Source organism: Rhinopithecus bieti, unplaced genomic scaffold (assembly GCF_001698545.2).
Source record: "Rhinopithecus bieti isolate Rb0 unplaced genomic scaffold, ASM169854v2 scaffold_15834, whole genome shotgun sequence".
In the NCBI taxonomy this organism is placed as follows: domain Eukaryota; kingdom Metazoa; phylum Chordata; class Mammalia; order Primates; family Cercopithecidae; genus Rhinopithecus; species Rhinopithecus bieti.
In genome coordinates this window covers 1474283-1488151 of record NW_016808980.1, presented here as the reverse complement: position 1 = coordinate 1488151, position 13869 = coordinate 1474283, and the positions used below count along the sequence as shown (strand labels likewise).

The following is a 13869-nucleotide window of genomic DNA, read 5'->3' as shown; positions in this document are numbered from 1 at the left end:
TATATATATATATATATATATATATATAATAACACCTGTCTCCTAGGGTGGTTGTGAAAGTCGAGATAGTTCTATAAAGCCCTTAGTGAGCTCCTGGTGGCTGCAGTTGCCCCAGTTACTTAAGCTCATGTGTTCTCACTAAGCTCCCGGAGCCCTTGGGCTTGTGGTGTCAGCTGTTCAGCGGCCCAGTAGCCCGGCCTGAGCTTAGTTTCTCTGCTCTACAGACATTACCTGTCATTGTAAAGCTGTCGGAAGCTGGACTTTCTCTGGGAGCTGCCCTTCTGCTCCTCTCACACATCCTGGGTCTCCAAAGCTAGAGAGGCCCTGGGTCCAGGCTGTCTGCAGACTCCCACTTCTGCTTGGGTCAAACCTTGCTCCTTGCTGTCCACTCCCAGAGCACAACAGGTCCCCCTCGCCACCCTTGCTCCCTCTGTCCCCAGCTGGGAACACCCAGGGGTGCACTCGCTGTCCCACTCTGCCTGCAGGGGCCAGGATCGCTGTTCTCCAATCCCCTTGGGATGCTGTATTTTCCCCCATTCAGCTGAGCTTAATATTTACGAAGCACCTAATATTTTCTTCTTTTTTCTTTTTTTTTTTTAGACGGAGTTTCGCTCTTGCTGCCCAGGCTGGAGTGCAGTGGCATGATCTAGGCTCACTGCAACCTCTGCCTCCCAGGTTCAAGCGATTCTCCTGCCTCAGCCTCCCGAGTAGCTGGGATTACAGGTGTTCACCACCACGCCCAGCTAATTTTTTGTTTAGCAGAGACGGGGTTTCATGCTAAACATGGTTGGTCTCAAACTCCAGACCTCGGTTGATCCACCCGCCTTGGCCTCCTGGAGTGCTGGGATTACAGGCGTGAGCCACAGTGCCCAGCCTGCACCTAATGTTTTCTAAGCTGTGAGCCAGGGGAAAGATACAGATAGGATGTGATGATTCTGACAATAGCTTGCATGTCAAAGGTCTCCTTTGTGCCATATTTTGGGCCTGGCATCTAATAGAATTCACAGCACCAGCCTCTGATGTATTATGTGGTCCCATTTTACCGATGAAAAGACAGAGGCTTGGGTGGTGTGTTAGTGTAGAGATGAAGTTGTTTTGATAAAAGGACCCCCCAAATGCAGGTCCTTACTTAAGACTGGTTATTCCTCTCTCTCTCTGCAGTCCGGAGCCAATGGGTGGATGAGGGCATGTGTGTGGCGGGCGGTCTGCTTCACAAGGCTGTTCATAGCCTGTTTCTTTTGTTGCTCAGTCAGCTTTTGCGGTGGGTTGAAGCTGCTTCCAGCATACCCTTATTCCTGTCCCTGGGAAGAGGAGGAGTTGGAAGAGAAGGGCCAGGAGTCCCCTGTGAGAACTGATGCTGAGCCAGGCGCGGTGGCTCACGCCTGTAATCCCAGTACTTTGGGAGGCTGAGGCAGATGGATCATTTGAGGTCAGGAGTTTGAGACCAGCCTGGACAATTGTGGTGAAACCCCGTCTCTACTAAAAATACAAAAATTAGCCAGGTGTGGTGGTGCGCGCCTGTGTAATCTCAGCTACTTAGGAGGCTGAGGCAGGAGAATCACTTGAACCCGGGAGGTGGATGTTGCCATAAGCCGAGATTGCACTATTGCGCTCTAGGCTGGGTGAAAAAAAGAACTGATGCCAAAGTTAGTTCTAAGAGTCATTTCCGCCATGTCTCTTTTGTGAGAATGTGGTCATTAAGTGATACCTGGTGCCAGGGCACCTGGCCGATGGCTTTAGAGGGCTAAGAGCGGACTTCAACACATCTGTTGGTGAGCAAAGGCTTCATCAGCCAGCCTGGTCCTCAAGCCTCACGGATAAGTTATGGGATCCTGAGAAGGGGCTTAGATGCCAGGGAAACCAGCCCTGTGCTGTGATGAGGGTGCCCTGGCCTCGTACTCCTGTAATCAGTCTTGAGATGCTGCTACATCTCTAAAGGTTGGGGGACCCAGCCGTCACCACTGAAAGGCAGTTTTTAGGATCATCCAGTCCACAATCCCAACTCCAGCTGGCTTAAGCTAAAAAAGAGTCAGTTGGCTCATGTAACTGCAAAGCCCATGGGCAGGTTCAGCTTTAGACATAGCTGGATCCAGGAACTCACTGTCATAGAGATTTGGCCTGACTCTGTTTGTTCCTCTCTCTGTTGGCTCCAGTTTCCCTACATGGTGGCAAATGGAGGAGGCTGGAAGTCCCTGGTGTATGTTCCCCAGGTTAGCAATGCCAAGGGAAAAAACCCTTCTCCCTTCTGTGAATTCTGAACTCCCGGCTGGCTACTGACCAGGCTTGATCCCCATATTTCTTGGCCTAGGGGAGCAGAATATGTTGACTAGCACAGGCCTGGGATGTGGATTTGTAGAAGAATGCTCGTGTGCATGTGTGCGTGTGCAATGTGTGTGTGCATGTTGATTGGTAAGGCTACCTTTCCCCTAAACCACAAGTATAAAAAGCAAAGCTGGGGAGGTGCCCGAGGAAAACTGAGGTGCTACTACTAGAGGGAGGGGATGGATGCTGGGCAGGTAAAGCCAACAGATGCCTCCCCGTGGGTAAAGCACAGGACTATGACTTGGCCTCCTACACAGCTTTGCCTGCACAAGCAGAGCATGCTGATCAGAGAGCATTGGCATTTGGGCTGCTTGATTGTATTTCTTGCTGTAAGTTCATTTCTGATACCAGACTTTTATTACTGTTAATTTTTTTTTTTTTTTTTTAATTGTCAAGCTGTTCTTTATTTCTGGGAGAGGGCAGGGATGGGGCTCAGTCTTTCCTGGCAGTGGCTTTCCTCATGGCAGCCAGAACATTGCTCAGCTCCTCCCGCTTCCTCTTGGTGCGGTTGTACATCCCCACCCTTTCCTTGATGAACTTGAGGGTCCGTTTGTCCTTGGAGACCTTCAGTAACTCCATGGCGCCCCGCTCGTATGGGGCGAAGCCACACAACTCTCAGATCACGTCCCACACAAACTCAGCGTATTTGGTCAGACGCCCGCTGTGGCGGCTGTGTCTGGGCTTGCTCACGCTCTTGGTCACCTTGTGGTCCTTGTTGAGGCCCATGGCCATAGGGTAGTGCAGAGCCAAGGCTGCTGCTCTCCAGTGGCTGCCATGGCAGAAGGGCTTTATTACTCTTAATCCTCAAATCCAGGCTCCTTATTTTTATTTTTATTTATTTATTTTTTAAGACAGAGTCTCACTCTGTCACCCAGGTTGGAGTGCAGTGGTGCAATCTCGGCTCACTGAAACCTCCCGCCTCCCAGGTTCAAGTGATTCTTGTGCCTCAGCCTCTGGAGTAAGTGGGATTACAGGCACGTACCACCACACCTGGCTAATTTTTATATTTTTAGTAGAGATAGGGTTTCACCACGTTGGCCAGACTGGTCTTGAACCCCTGATCTCAGGTGATCCACCTGCCTCAGCTTCCCAAAGTGCTGGGATTACAAGCGTGAGCCACCGTGCCCGGCCCCGGATCCTTATTATACAGATGAGAAAGCAGAGGCTCAGAGAGGCTCCATAACTTTCTGGAGACCATACTGCTTGGTGGTGATGGGGGTGGGACTGAGCCGGGTCTCCTGACTCCCTGTGGCTCTGGTCACTATTTCCAAAGTGTCTGCCCCTGGAGAGGGCTTTGTCAGGACCCTCCTCTGACTTCTCTTCCTCTCCACCCCTTCTCACAGAAAGTCCATCAACAGGAACTCCGTGAGATCGCGAATGCCTGCAAAATCCTCCAAGTTGTATGGCACGCTGCGAAAGGGGTCGGTCTGTGCAGACCCCAAGCCCCAGCAGGTGAAGAAGATCTTCAAAGCATTGAAAAGAGGCCTCAAGTAAGGCTGGGCTGTGTGCTGCTTTTAAGAAGTGCATTCTTCTACCTCGCCTCCTCTCTGTCTCTTCCTGGGGAAGCGTGGGTGGGTCTTGTCTACAAGAGGTGACAGGTTAAGTTCCTGGTCATTCGTTTAGTCAACAAGTATGTCAGGGTGCAGCTATGTGCTCAGCCCGGTTCTTGGGCACTGGAAACCTGGCAGTGACTAAGGCAGGAGGACTCTGGTCTTGTGGAGCACGCAGTGCAGAGGAGCAGATTCGATACAATCAATCAAGAAGCAATGCAATCAATCATGCAGTCCATCATGGAACTTCCACCTGTGCTGAGTGCAGTGAAGAAGGGTAACAGAGAGATGGTGTGTTGAGAGCCTCAGCAGACAGGATGATCCTGGCAGTCACCGAGGAGCTGCTGACAGTGTCTGACACACAAACGGTCTGAAAAGGCGCCACCATGCTCACCTCTGGGGGACAAGTGTCGTAGGCAGAGGCAACAGCACAGGCAAAGGGCCCACAGTGGAAGCCTGAAGTGTGAGCTCACACACACAGGAGGTCAGGGCGGTGGGTGTCTGAGTGAAGGACAGACTTGCTCAGAGACCGACTGATGAGCTGGGCTGAGGCCCGCACAGGAAGCATGAGTCACTCCACACATTTTTTTTTGAGATGGAGTCTTGCTCTGTTGTCCAGGCTCAAGTGCAGTGGTGCAATCTCGGCTCACGGCAGCCTCTGCCCCTGGGGATCAAGCAATTCTCCTGCCTCAGCCTCCCGACTAGCTGGAACTATAGGTGCACACCACCATACCGGGCTTATATATATATATATTTTTTTTTTTTTTCCTTTTTTTTTTGAGATGGAGTTTCACTCTTGTTGTCCAGGATGGAGTGCAATGGTATGATCTCGGTTCACTGCAACCTCACAGTGTTCAAGCGTGAGCCACCACACCTGGCCTAGGCTCCTTATTTTACAGATGAGAAAGCAGAGGCCGAGAGTAGTTCCTGCCTCAGCCTACCAAGTAGCTGGATTACAGGCGCCTGCCACCACGCCTGGCTAATTTTTGTATTTTTAGTAGAGATAGGGTTTCACCATGTTGGCTAGGCTGGTCTCAAACTCCTGACCTCAGGTGATCCGTTCGTCTCAGCCTCCCAGAATGCTGGGATTACAGGCGTAAGCCACCGTGCCCAGCCAATATTTTGTATTTTTAGTAGAGACAGGGTTTTGCCATGTTGGCCAGGCTGGTCTTGAACTCCTGACTCAAGTGATCTGCCTGCCTTGGCCTCCCAAAGTGCTGGGATTACAGACATAAGCCACCGTGCTCAGCCCATAAATATTTATTGAGGCTTACAGAGTGCCAGGCCAGGGGACAGAAGTAAACTAAACACACAAAATCCCTACCCACTGCAGAGCTGACTCCTAGTGGGGGAGAGACAGACAATACACAATGCAGCAAAGAAAAGTACAGAGACTATCAGATGATGTTAAGGGCCACAGAGGAAAACAGGCCAGGGTAAGAAGGCGGAGGCAGGGAGGGTTCATTTTAAATTGGGCAGTTGGAAGGGAAGGCCTTGCTGAGAAGGTGACATGGGAGCACACGCCTGAAGGGGTGGAGTGAGCCATGCAGATAATGGGAAAAGAACATTCCAGGCCAGGCTAGCCACATACACAAAGGCCCTGGGGCACAGCAAGGAGGCCAGCGTGGCTAGAGCCAAAGGAAACAGGATGAGGTCATGGGGCAACGGGGACCAGATGACAGGGGGCCTCGTGGGCCAAAAAGTGGTTTCCCGGAGTGATTTTCCCCAGATACAGTGGTACTTAGACCCTAAACTCTCTCCTACCTACATCTCTTTTTTTTTTTTTGAGACGGAGTCTCACTCTATTACCCTGACTGTAGTGTGGTGGCACAATCTCAGCTCACCGCAACCTCCGCCTCCTGGGTTCAAGCTATTCTCCTGCCTCAGTCTTCCAAGGAGCTGGGACTACAGGCATCTGCCACCATACCTGGCTAAATTTTTTGGTATTTTTAGTAGAATGGGATTTCACCATATTGGCCAGGATGGTCTTGAACTCCTGACCTTGTGATCCACCTGCCTCTGCTTCCCAAAGTGCTGGGATTACAGGCTTGAGCCACCACACCCAGCCCCTACATCTCTTATTTATAGACGGGGCACCCAAAAGAGGAACCAGAGTCAATTAAAAGTTGAAACCAGGCCAGGCGCGGTGGGCCTGTGATCCTAGCACTTTGGGAGGTGAAGGCAGGCAGATCACAAGTTCAGGAGTTTGAGACCAGCATGGCCAACACGGTAAAACCCCGTCTCTACTAAAAATACAAAATTAGCCTGGTATGATGGGGCATGTCAGTCATCCCAGCTACTCAGGAGGCTGAGGCAGGAGAATCACTTGAACCTGGGAGGTGGGAGTTGTGGTGAGCCAAGATCGCACCATTGCACTCCAGCCTAGGTGACAGAGCAAGACTCAAAAAAAAAAAAAAAAAAAAGTGAAACCACCTTAGAATGAAATGGTTTTCAAAATATACATCCTTGGTCGGGCACAGTGGTGACCACCCTGTAATCCCAGGACTTTGGGAGGCTGAGGCAGGCGGATTCCTTGAGCCTAGGAGTTTGAGACCAGCATCGCAATATGGCAAAACCCTGTAGAGATGGAGGTTGCAGCGAGCTGGGATTGTGCAGAGTTGGAGCTGGCATGTGCATGGAGGGTAGAGTATGTTTCTGAAGGGCAGATTCTGTGTCCTTTAAGGACCACATGTTTGAGACTTGTCTGGGGCTGAGGCCGCCCCTTCTTCTCAGAGAGCTCAACACCTCAGTGAGTAGCAGCCTGGCAGAAGCTATCTTTTCCACATTTGAGGTGGTGTCAGTAGAGCCCAGAGAGGGTGAGTGACCTTCGTGGGGTGACTCAGCAAATCCAGTAAGATGGGACTCCCTGCCCTGGCCCCCCAAATCTAGACCCCTCCTTCTTCTTTTTTTTTTTTTTTGGAACAGAGTTGCTCTGTTGCCCAGGTGGGGTGCAGTGGCGCCATCTCGGCTCACTGCAACCTTCGCCTCCCGGGTTCAAGCAGTTTTCCTGCCTCAGCCTCCTGAGTAGCTGGGACTACAGGTGTGCGCCACCACGCCCAGCTAATTTTTTTGTATTTTTAGTAGAGATGGGGTTTCACCGTGTTGGCCAGGATGATCTCGATCTCTGACTTTGTGATCCGCCCACTTCAGCCTCCCAAAGTGCTAGGATTACAGGCGTGAGCCACTGCGCCTGGCCTAGACCCTTGACCTTGAGGGAGGTGTGCCCTGATGACCTCCCCATGAGCTGGGCCCCAGCTTGGGAGGGGGTGAAGATTTTGGGCTCTGAAGGCCACTGTGTGATTTCAGACCTGGGTTCAGCCCCTTCTCTGCTGTGTGACCAGGGCTGGGGTACTTGCTGCCTTCGAGGGTTGGTTTGTCTATCTTTAAAATACTTATACTAGGCTGAGCACAGTAGCTCACGCCAGTAATCTCAGCCCTTTTGGAAGCCAAGGCAGACGGATCATCTGAGGTCAAGGAGTTCGAGACCAGCCTGGCCAACATGGTGAAACCCCATCTCTACTAAAAATACAAAAATCAGCCAGGTGTGGTGGCACACACCCATAGTCCCAGCTGCTCAAGAGACTGAGATACAAGAATCACTTGAACCCAGGAGGTAGAAGTTGCAGTGAGCTGTGATCACACCACTGCACTCCAGCCTGGGCAAGAGAGGGAGACCTTGTCTCAAACAAACAAAAAATAAATAAATAAATAAATAAATAAATAAATAAATAAAATGCACATAATAACAGTAGGACCTACTTGTGGGCCTGGTGGGGGAATTAACTAGGAACTTCCCCGTAACCAATTTTGCATGGTGCTGGGCACACAGCCCCCAGTGTGAGCGGGCTGGGCTTCCTGCCTGCCGCTGAGCCCCGCTGAGCCCCGCTGAGCCCCGTGTCTGCTCTCCACACGGGACACTGTCCATTTGGCTTGTTTCCTTTCCCTTTCTTGTTCCTCTTCTGTTTGAAACTCTTCCTCGCTCTCCTTGCAGGGAGTATCTGTGTGTGCAGCAGGCTGAGCTGGACCACCTGTCTGGACGCCACCAGGACACCAGGAGGAATTCCAGGCTGGTGAGACCCCTCCCTGCCTGCTTCCCACCCAGATAGCCTTGGCCAGGAGTAAAAGATGAACCCTACGTTCCCCCTAGCCTACGTCACGGTGTGACTCTGTCTCAGAACTAGAGGTTTATGGAATAGCCTCTTTATGTTGTGCTGAGTTAACTTCACTTTGGCACATACAGCAGTTCACACGTTTTAGGCCCACGTCACACTCTCTCTCGGTTCTAGAAGTAACGCTAAGGTGGGCAGTGTAGAGAGGTGCATTTCTTTTACGTGGTCCTACTTTATAGACCTTGGCCATCAGGTGACCTGGACTTGAGATGGCTTCTGTAATGCCAGGAAAGTGGGTCAGGTGTCACATCTTGGGTATGTCACAGTGGCCCCTGCCACTGTCCTTGATGAAGCCTGCATGTTCCTTCAGTGTACAGCTGACAGGCAGCATTTCCTGCCATCATCAGGGGAGCGTCTTTTTTTTTTTGAGACAGGATTTCCCTTTGTTGCCCAGGCTGGAGTCCAGTGGCACAATCCCGGCTCACTGCAACCTCCACCTCCTGGGCTCAAGCGTTCCTTTTACCTCAGCCTCCCAAGTAACTGAGACTACAGGCGTGCACCACCATGCCCGGCCAATTTTTAAAATGTTTTTTTAGATACAGGATCTCATCATGTTGCCTAGGCTGGTCTTGAACTCCTGGGCTCCAGCAGTCCTCCCGTGTCCAGCCAAGGCAGTGTCTTTGAGGCTGGCCCTGGGCCCTGTGTTGCCCAAGGCTCACCTGCTCTGGTTTTTGCCTTTCCCTTAGCAGAGACAGACTTAGCAACACACACACACACACACACACTCACAAATAGCATACCTCATTAAAACTTTTTTTTTTTTTTGAGACGGAGTCTCACTCTGTTGCCCAGGCTAGAGTGCAGTGGCGCGATATCAGCTCACTGCAACCTCTGCCTCCCAGGTTCAAGCGATTCTCCTGCCTCAGCCTCCTGAGTAGCTGGGATTACAGGCACCCACCATCACACCCAGCTGTTTTTTCACATTTTTAGTAGAGACAAGGTTTCACCATGTTGGTCAGGCTGGTCTCAAACTCCTGACCTCAGGTGATTTGCCTGCCTCGGCCTCCCAAAGTGCTGGGATTACAGGCATGAGCCACTGTGCCCGGCCTCCCATTTTGGTTTTTCAGACAAATCACAAATTTGTTTAGGTATAAGTATATCCCATGTAATCTCTGGGACATACTTATGCGAAAATAATTGTTCCTTGTTTATTGGAAATTTTAATTTTAATTAGGTGTCCTGTATTTTATCTGGTGACATGGCTAGGATCCCACTGCTCAGGGACTTCATCCTTCTATCTTCCTTTTATCTGGGAAGTCTTCTTTTTATCTTTTATCTTCCTTTTATCTGGGAAGTCTCCGCTGCTGCCTTGCGAAAACCCCACGTCCTTAATGAATTAGATCTGGAAACAAAAGCAGGGAGGCCTTGCTGCTGTGGGATTCTCCTCCCAGCCAGTGTTTCCCAGAATCCCTCCTCCAAAGCACCAACGTGCAGAGCAGGCCACCAGCTTGACTGAGGGACTGGGAAATCGAGGAGGGGAGATGGGTTTTTCTACTAAAATAGCATCCAGCGGCTCAGTGCAGTGGCTCACGCCTGTAATCTCAGCACTTTGGGAGGCCAAGGCGGGTGGATCACTTGAGATCAGGAGTTTGAAGCCAGCCTGGCCAACATGATGAAATCCCATCTGTACTAAAAATACAAAAATTAGCCAGGCATGGTGGTGGGCAGCTGTAGTCGCAGCTACTCGGGAGGCTGAGGCAGGAGAATAGCTTGAACCCAGGAGGCGGAGGATGCAGTGAGGTGAGATCACACCACTGCACACCAGCCTGGATGATACAGCCAGACTCTGTTTCAATGAATAAATGAATGAATGAATGAATGAATGAATGAATGAAATAAGCAAGCCAGCAAGCGGCTTTCTCTGTATCCTGGCTCCAGCAAAGAGGGCCTTGGAGTGGGAAGGGTGGGAGAGGTAAGGGCCCAGCCTCATGTGTGTGCTAGGGACTTGGGGAGGGAAAGGTCTGCCAAGCTTAGCATGCCTCACCCTTGGTGGGCAGTTGGGCGGATGACCCGCAGCAGATGGTGGGAGGAGGAGCTGTCAAGATCTCATCCAGCTCCAGCACCTGCCCCTCTTCTCACGTGGGTGCAGCGAGTCTCACCCCGTGGACTTCCTTTCCCATTCTTTCCGTTCTAGAAGTAACTCTAAAGTAGGCGAGAGTATAAATACACGTATATTTTAGCTGCTGCCATGTCATAGATGGGCACACTGAGGCCGGGGCACAGTGACCACACTGGAGCCACACAGCAAGATGCCTATGTTGGGTCCTGCTCCTGTGACACTGCTGGTTCTCATTTAAAAAAGATATTGGTTTTCGAGACGTTGCTGGGTAGTCACTCTTCTTTTCAAAGGCTTGGGATCTTTCCTCTTTGTTTATTTCTTTTTTTTTTTTTTTTTTCGGAATGGAGTCTCGCTCTGTCACCCAGCCTAGAGTGCAGTGTCAAGATCTCCGTTCACTGTAACCTCTGTCTCCCAGGCTCAAGTGATTCTCCTGCCTCAGCCTCCTGAGTAGCTAGGATTACAGGTGCATACAATCATGCCAGGATAATTTTTGTATTTTTTATTTAGTAGAGAGGGGGTTTCACCATGTTGGACAGACTGGTCTCGAACTCCTGACCTCAGGTGATCCACTCACCTTGGCCTCCCAAAATGCTAGGATTATAGGCATGAGCCACCGCGCCAGTCCTATTTCTTTATTTCTTAAATGAAGTTTTAATTGTTTCTTAATTTTAAAAAGATTTTATTTATTCATTCATTCATTCATTCATTCATTCATTCATTCATTCATTTATTGTTAAAGAGATAAGGTCTTACTCTGTCACCCAGGCTGAAGTGCAGTGGTATGATCATAGTTCTCCATCACCTTGAACTCCTGGCCTCAAGCAATCCTCCTACCTCAGCCTCTCGTGTAGCTGGGACTACAGGTGTATGCCACCATGCCCAGCTAATTTTTAAATTTTTTGTAGAGATGGGATATTGCTATGTTGCCCAGCCTGGTCTTGAACTCCTGGGCTCAAGTGATCCTCCTGCCTTGGCCTCCCAAAATGCTAGGATTACAGGTGTGAGCCACTTCACCTGGCTTAAATGGAATTTTTATTTCTTTATCGTATACGTACAATTTCACATAAATACATACATGGGACTTTTTGGGGTTGAATCCTTCTTTCTCTCTAGATTGATGGCCTCCTCCATTCGATCTTCTGTGTCCCACCCTGTTTAACCCTTGAGAACAATCTTGTATTGATCTTTCCATATTTTTCTCTCTGGTCACATAATCATGTAAATGTGTTTAGCAGTTGTGAGTTAATAATTGTCTTACAAAAATGAAATGTCAATTTACATACTCTCCTACAGCTTACTTTTTCTTCCTGGTGGATCTCCAACCTCATGGTAACCCCTCCAGGTGCAGACATAGTGACTGTAATCTCCACTGGCAATTAACAGCCAGTGAAAATTAGAGTCACTATATTTTAAAATTAGAGTCACTTAAAAAACAAGAGTTTTTTAAACATTTGTTTAAAAAAAAGTTTCTTGGCCACACTTGTTCATGTACATATTGTCTGTGGCTGCTTTCCCGCTATGATGGCAGAGTTGCTTAGTTAGGACAGAACTTTGACCCTGATGAATTTAACCCCACAGGCAGGTACCGTACTTCACATGACTTAGGCCCACTTCACATTCTCTTTCTTGGTTCTAGAAGTAACTCTAAGGTAGGCAAAGATGTGTATGTTTTAGATGGTCCTACTTTTTTTTTTTTTTTTTTGAGATTGAGTCTCGCTCTGTCACCCAGTCTGGAGTACAGTGGCGTGATCTTGGATCACTGCAACCTCCACCTCTGAGGTTCAAGTGATTCTCCTGCCTCAAGTCTGGCAAGTAGCTGGAATTACAGGCATGCACCACCATGCCCAGCTAGTTTTTATATTTTTAGTAGAGATAGGGTTTCGCCATGTTGGCCAGGCTGGTCTCAAACGCCTGACCTCAAGTGATCTGACCACCTTAGCCTCCCAACGTGCTGGGATTACAGGCGTGAGTCACTGTGCCTGGCCAGGATGGTTCTAATTTATAGATCTTGGCATGGGGCGCCCTGGCCTGCCAAGACTGACATATTTACTATCTGGCCCTTTATGAACCTATGGAAAGGTTTGCCTGCCCTGATGATATATTATTTGTCTTGGTCGCACCCTGGCCTCTGGAATGGATAGACTTAGGAATTCACCATTAAGGCTTGAACTTCTGTGCCATGTGCCCCTCCCGCTTCCATCCCCCTCACATTCTTTTGGTCATGGCTGAGGCCATCCCTTCAATCCCAATGGTTCCCATTTTGTCAAGGGCCTGCTGTGTCCTTTTTTCTCCCTATGAGGCAGGCGCTTCTCCTACCCTGCTTTACATAGCAGGAAATGGAGGCCCAGAGAGGTTGAATGACTTGCCTGGGACACACAGCTGGGAAATAGAAGACCTAGAACTGCCTCATCCAAAGTGCATGTGTTTAATCAGTGCTGTCCTTGGCGTGGACAGCAGCCTGCCATTGACAGAGGAAGGAGTGGGGGTGGCTGTAGACATGGCTTTCTGTCCTCTGACTCTGAGCTCAGGCACTGCCAGCATAGAGCCTCATAGGCCTTGGAGGAACACGTGGGACTCTGACAGCTTCTTCCGCCTTCCTTTCCTCCCTCACAGGCTTTCTATTATGACCTGGACAAGGTGAGTCTGCATATGGTGAGTGAGGTGGGCAGGGCCCTGCTGGATGAGAATGACTGTGCCTCATTGCATCCTCCTGGCTGCCCGATGGGCAGAACACCTGGGTTTCCTCCCCATTTTAGGAATGGGAAGACTGAGGCTCTGTGATGAGCCTTCCTCAGGGATGGTGAGGGCCCGGCCCAGCACTAAACCCCATTCTCTGAGTTAGGACCTGCAGGAGGGTGGCAGGGGCAAGCGGGGCTGGCGGGTGGCCCAGGCGACTTTGCAAACATCTTCCCTTTTTCCGGGAGAAGCAAACGCGCTGTGTGGAAAGGCACATTCGGAAGATGGAGTTTCACATCAGCAAGGTCAGCTGGCTCGTGGGTGTTGCAGGGTGGGGCGGGGCAGTGCCAGCTTGCTGGGCCTCAGCTAGGTTAGTAGGAGCTGGGGAGGTGCCCTCGGAGCAGGGGTCAGGGCCTTGGGGTATGGGGCAGCTGCAGAAGGCTAAGGATAAGCAGGGGCCTTGGGACAGTTGAGGGACAGCAGGGGCTCAGCCCCGAGGTGGGACTCCCTGAGGACCGTATGTGCTCTTTCTTCAGTTGATGCAGAAAGACCTCATGCTCAGCCTTAGATGGCTGGGAATGTTGAACCCTCCCAGCCCATTGTACAGATGGAAAAGCAGAGGTCCAGAGAGGAACATGGGTTCGCCCAAGGTTGCACAGCAGATCCTTAAGCTTTAGAGTCTGCAGTTTCATGATCTTGCTTTACTCCCCGCACTGCCCAGTGGGTGGCAGGCTATCACAAACTCACCTCCTGTTTCGTTGTTGAAAAACCAGGCAGAGGAGGGGAAGGGACAGATTCCCTTGTCCCTTTCACTCATTTTTGCTGTGCACACTGTGTGCCAGTTGCTGCCAGTAGCTGGGTATGCAGCAGGAGAGGCAGGCGAGGTAGGCGACGGAGGCAAGGCAGGCAAGGCAGGCGAGGCAGGAGTGGCGGGCAAGGCGGGGTGGCGGGCGAGGCGGGGAGGCCAGCGAGGCAGGCGAGGCGGGTGAGGCGGGCAAGGTGGGCGAGGTGGGTGAGGCAGGGTGGTGGGTGAGGCGGGGTGGTGGGTGAGGCAGGGGGGGCGGGTGAGGCAGGCGAGGCAGGGGTGGCAGGC

General features: G+C 50.7%; 1 protein-coding gene and 1 pseudogene across 2 annotated transcripts in view; one reads left to right on the top strand and one right to left on the bottom strand.

The window, feature by feature from the left end:
• RIPOR3 (RIPOR family member 3) overlaps positions 1 to 13869 on the top strand; it is a 106797-nt gene that overhangs the window by 69039 nt on the left and 23889 nt on the right. For both annotated transcript variants that reach the window (XM_017888140.1, XM_017888141.1), the window contains exons 3-6: positions 3666 to 3812; positions 7864 to 7942; positions 12714 to 12737; positions 13028 to 13081. In XM_017888140.1, the coding sequence (XP_017743629.1) occupies positions 3666 to 3812; positions 7864 to 7942; positions 12714 to 12737; positions 13028 to 13081 (304 nt within the window). The remainder of the gene's footprint in view (positions 1 to 3665; positions 3813 to 7863; positions 7943 to 12713; positions 12738 to 13027; positions 13082 to 13869) is intronic.
• On the bottom strand, positions 2755 to 3111 carry LOC108539431 (60S ribosomal protein L36 pseudogene; annotated as a pseudogene).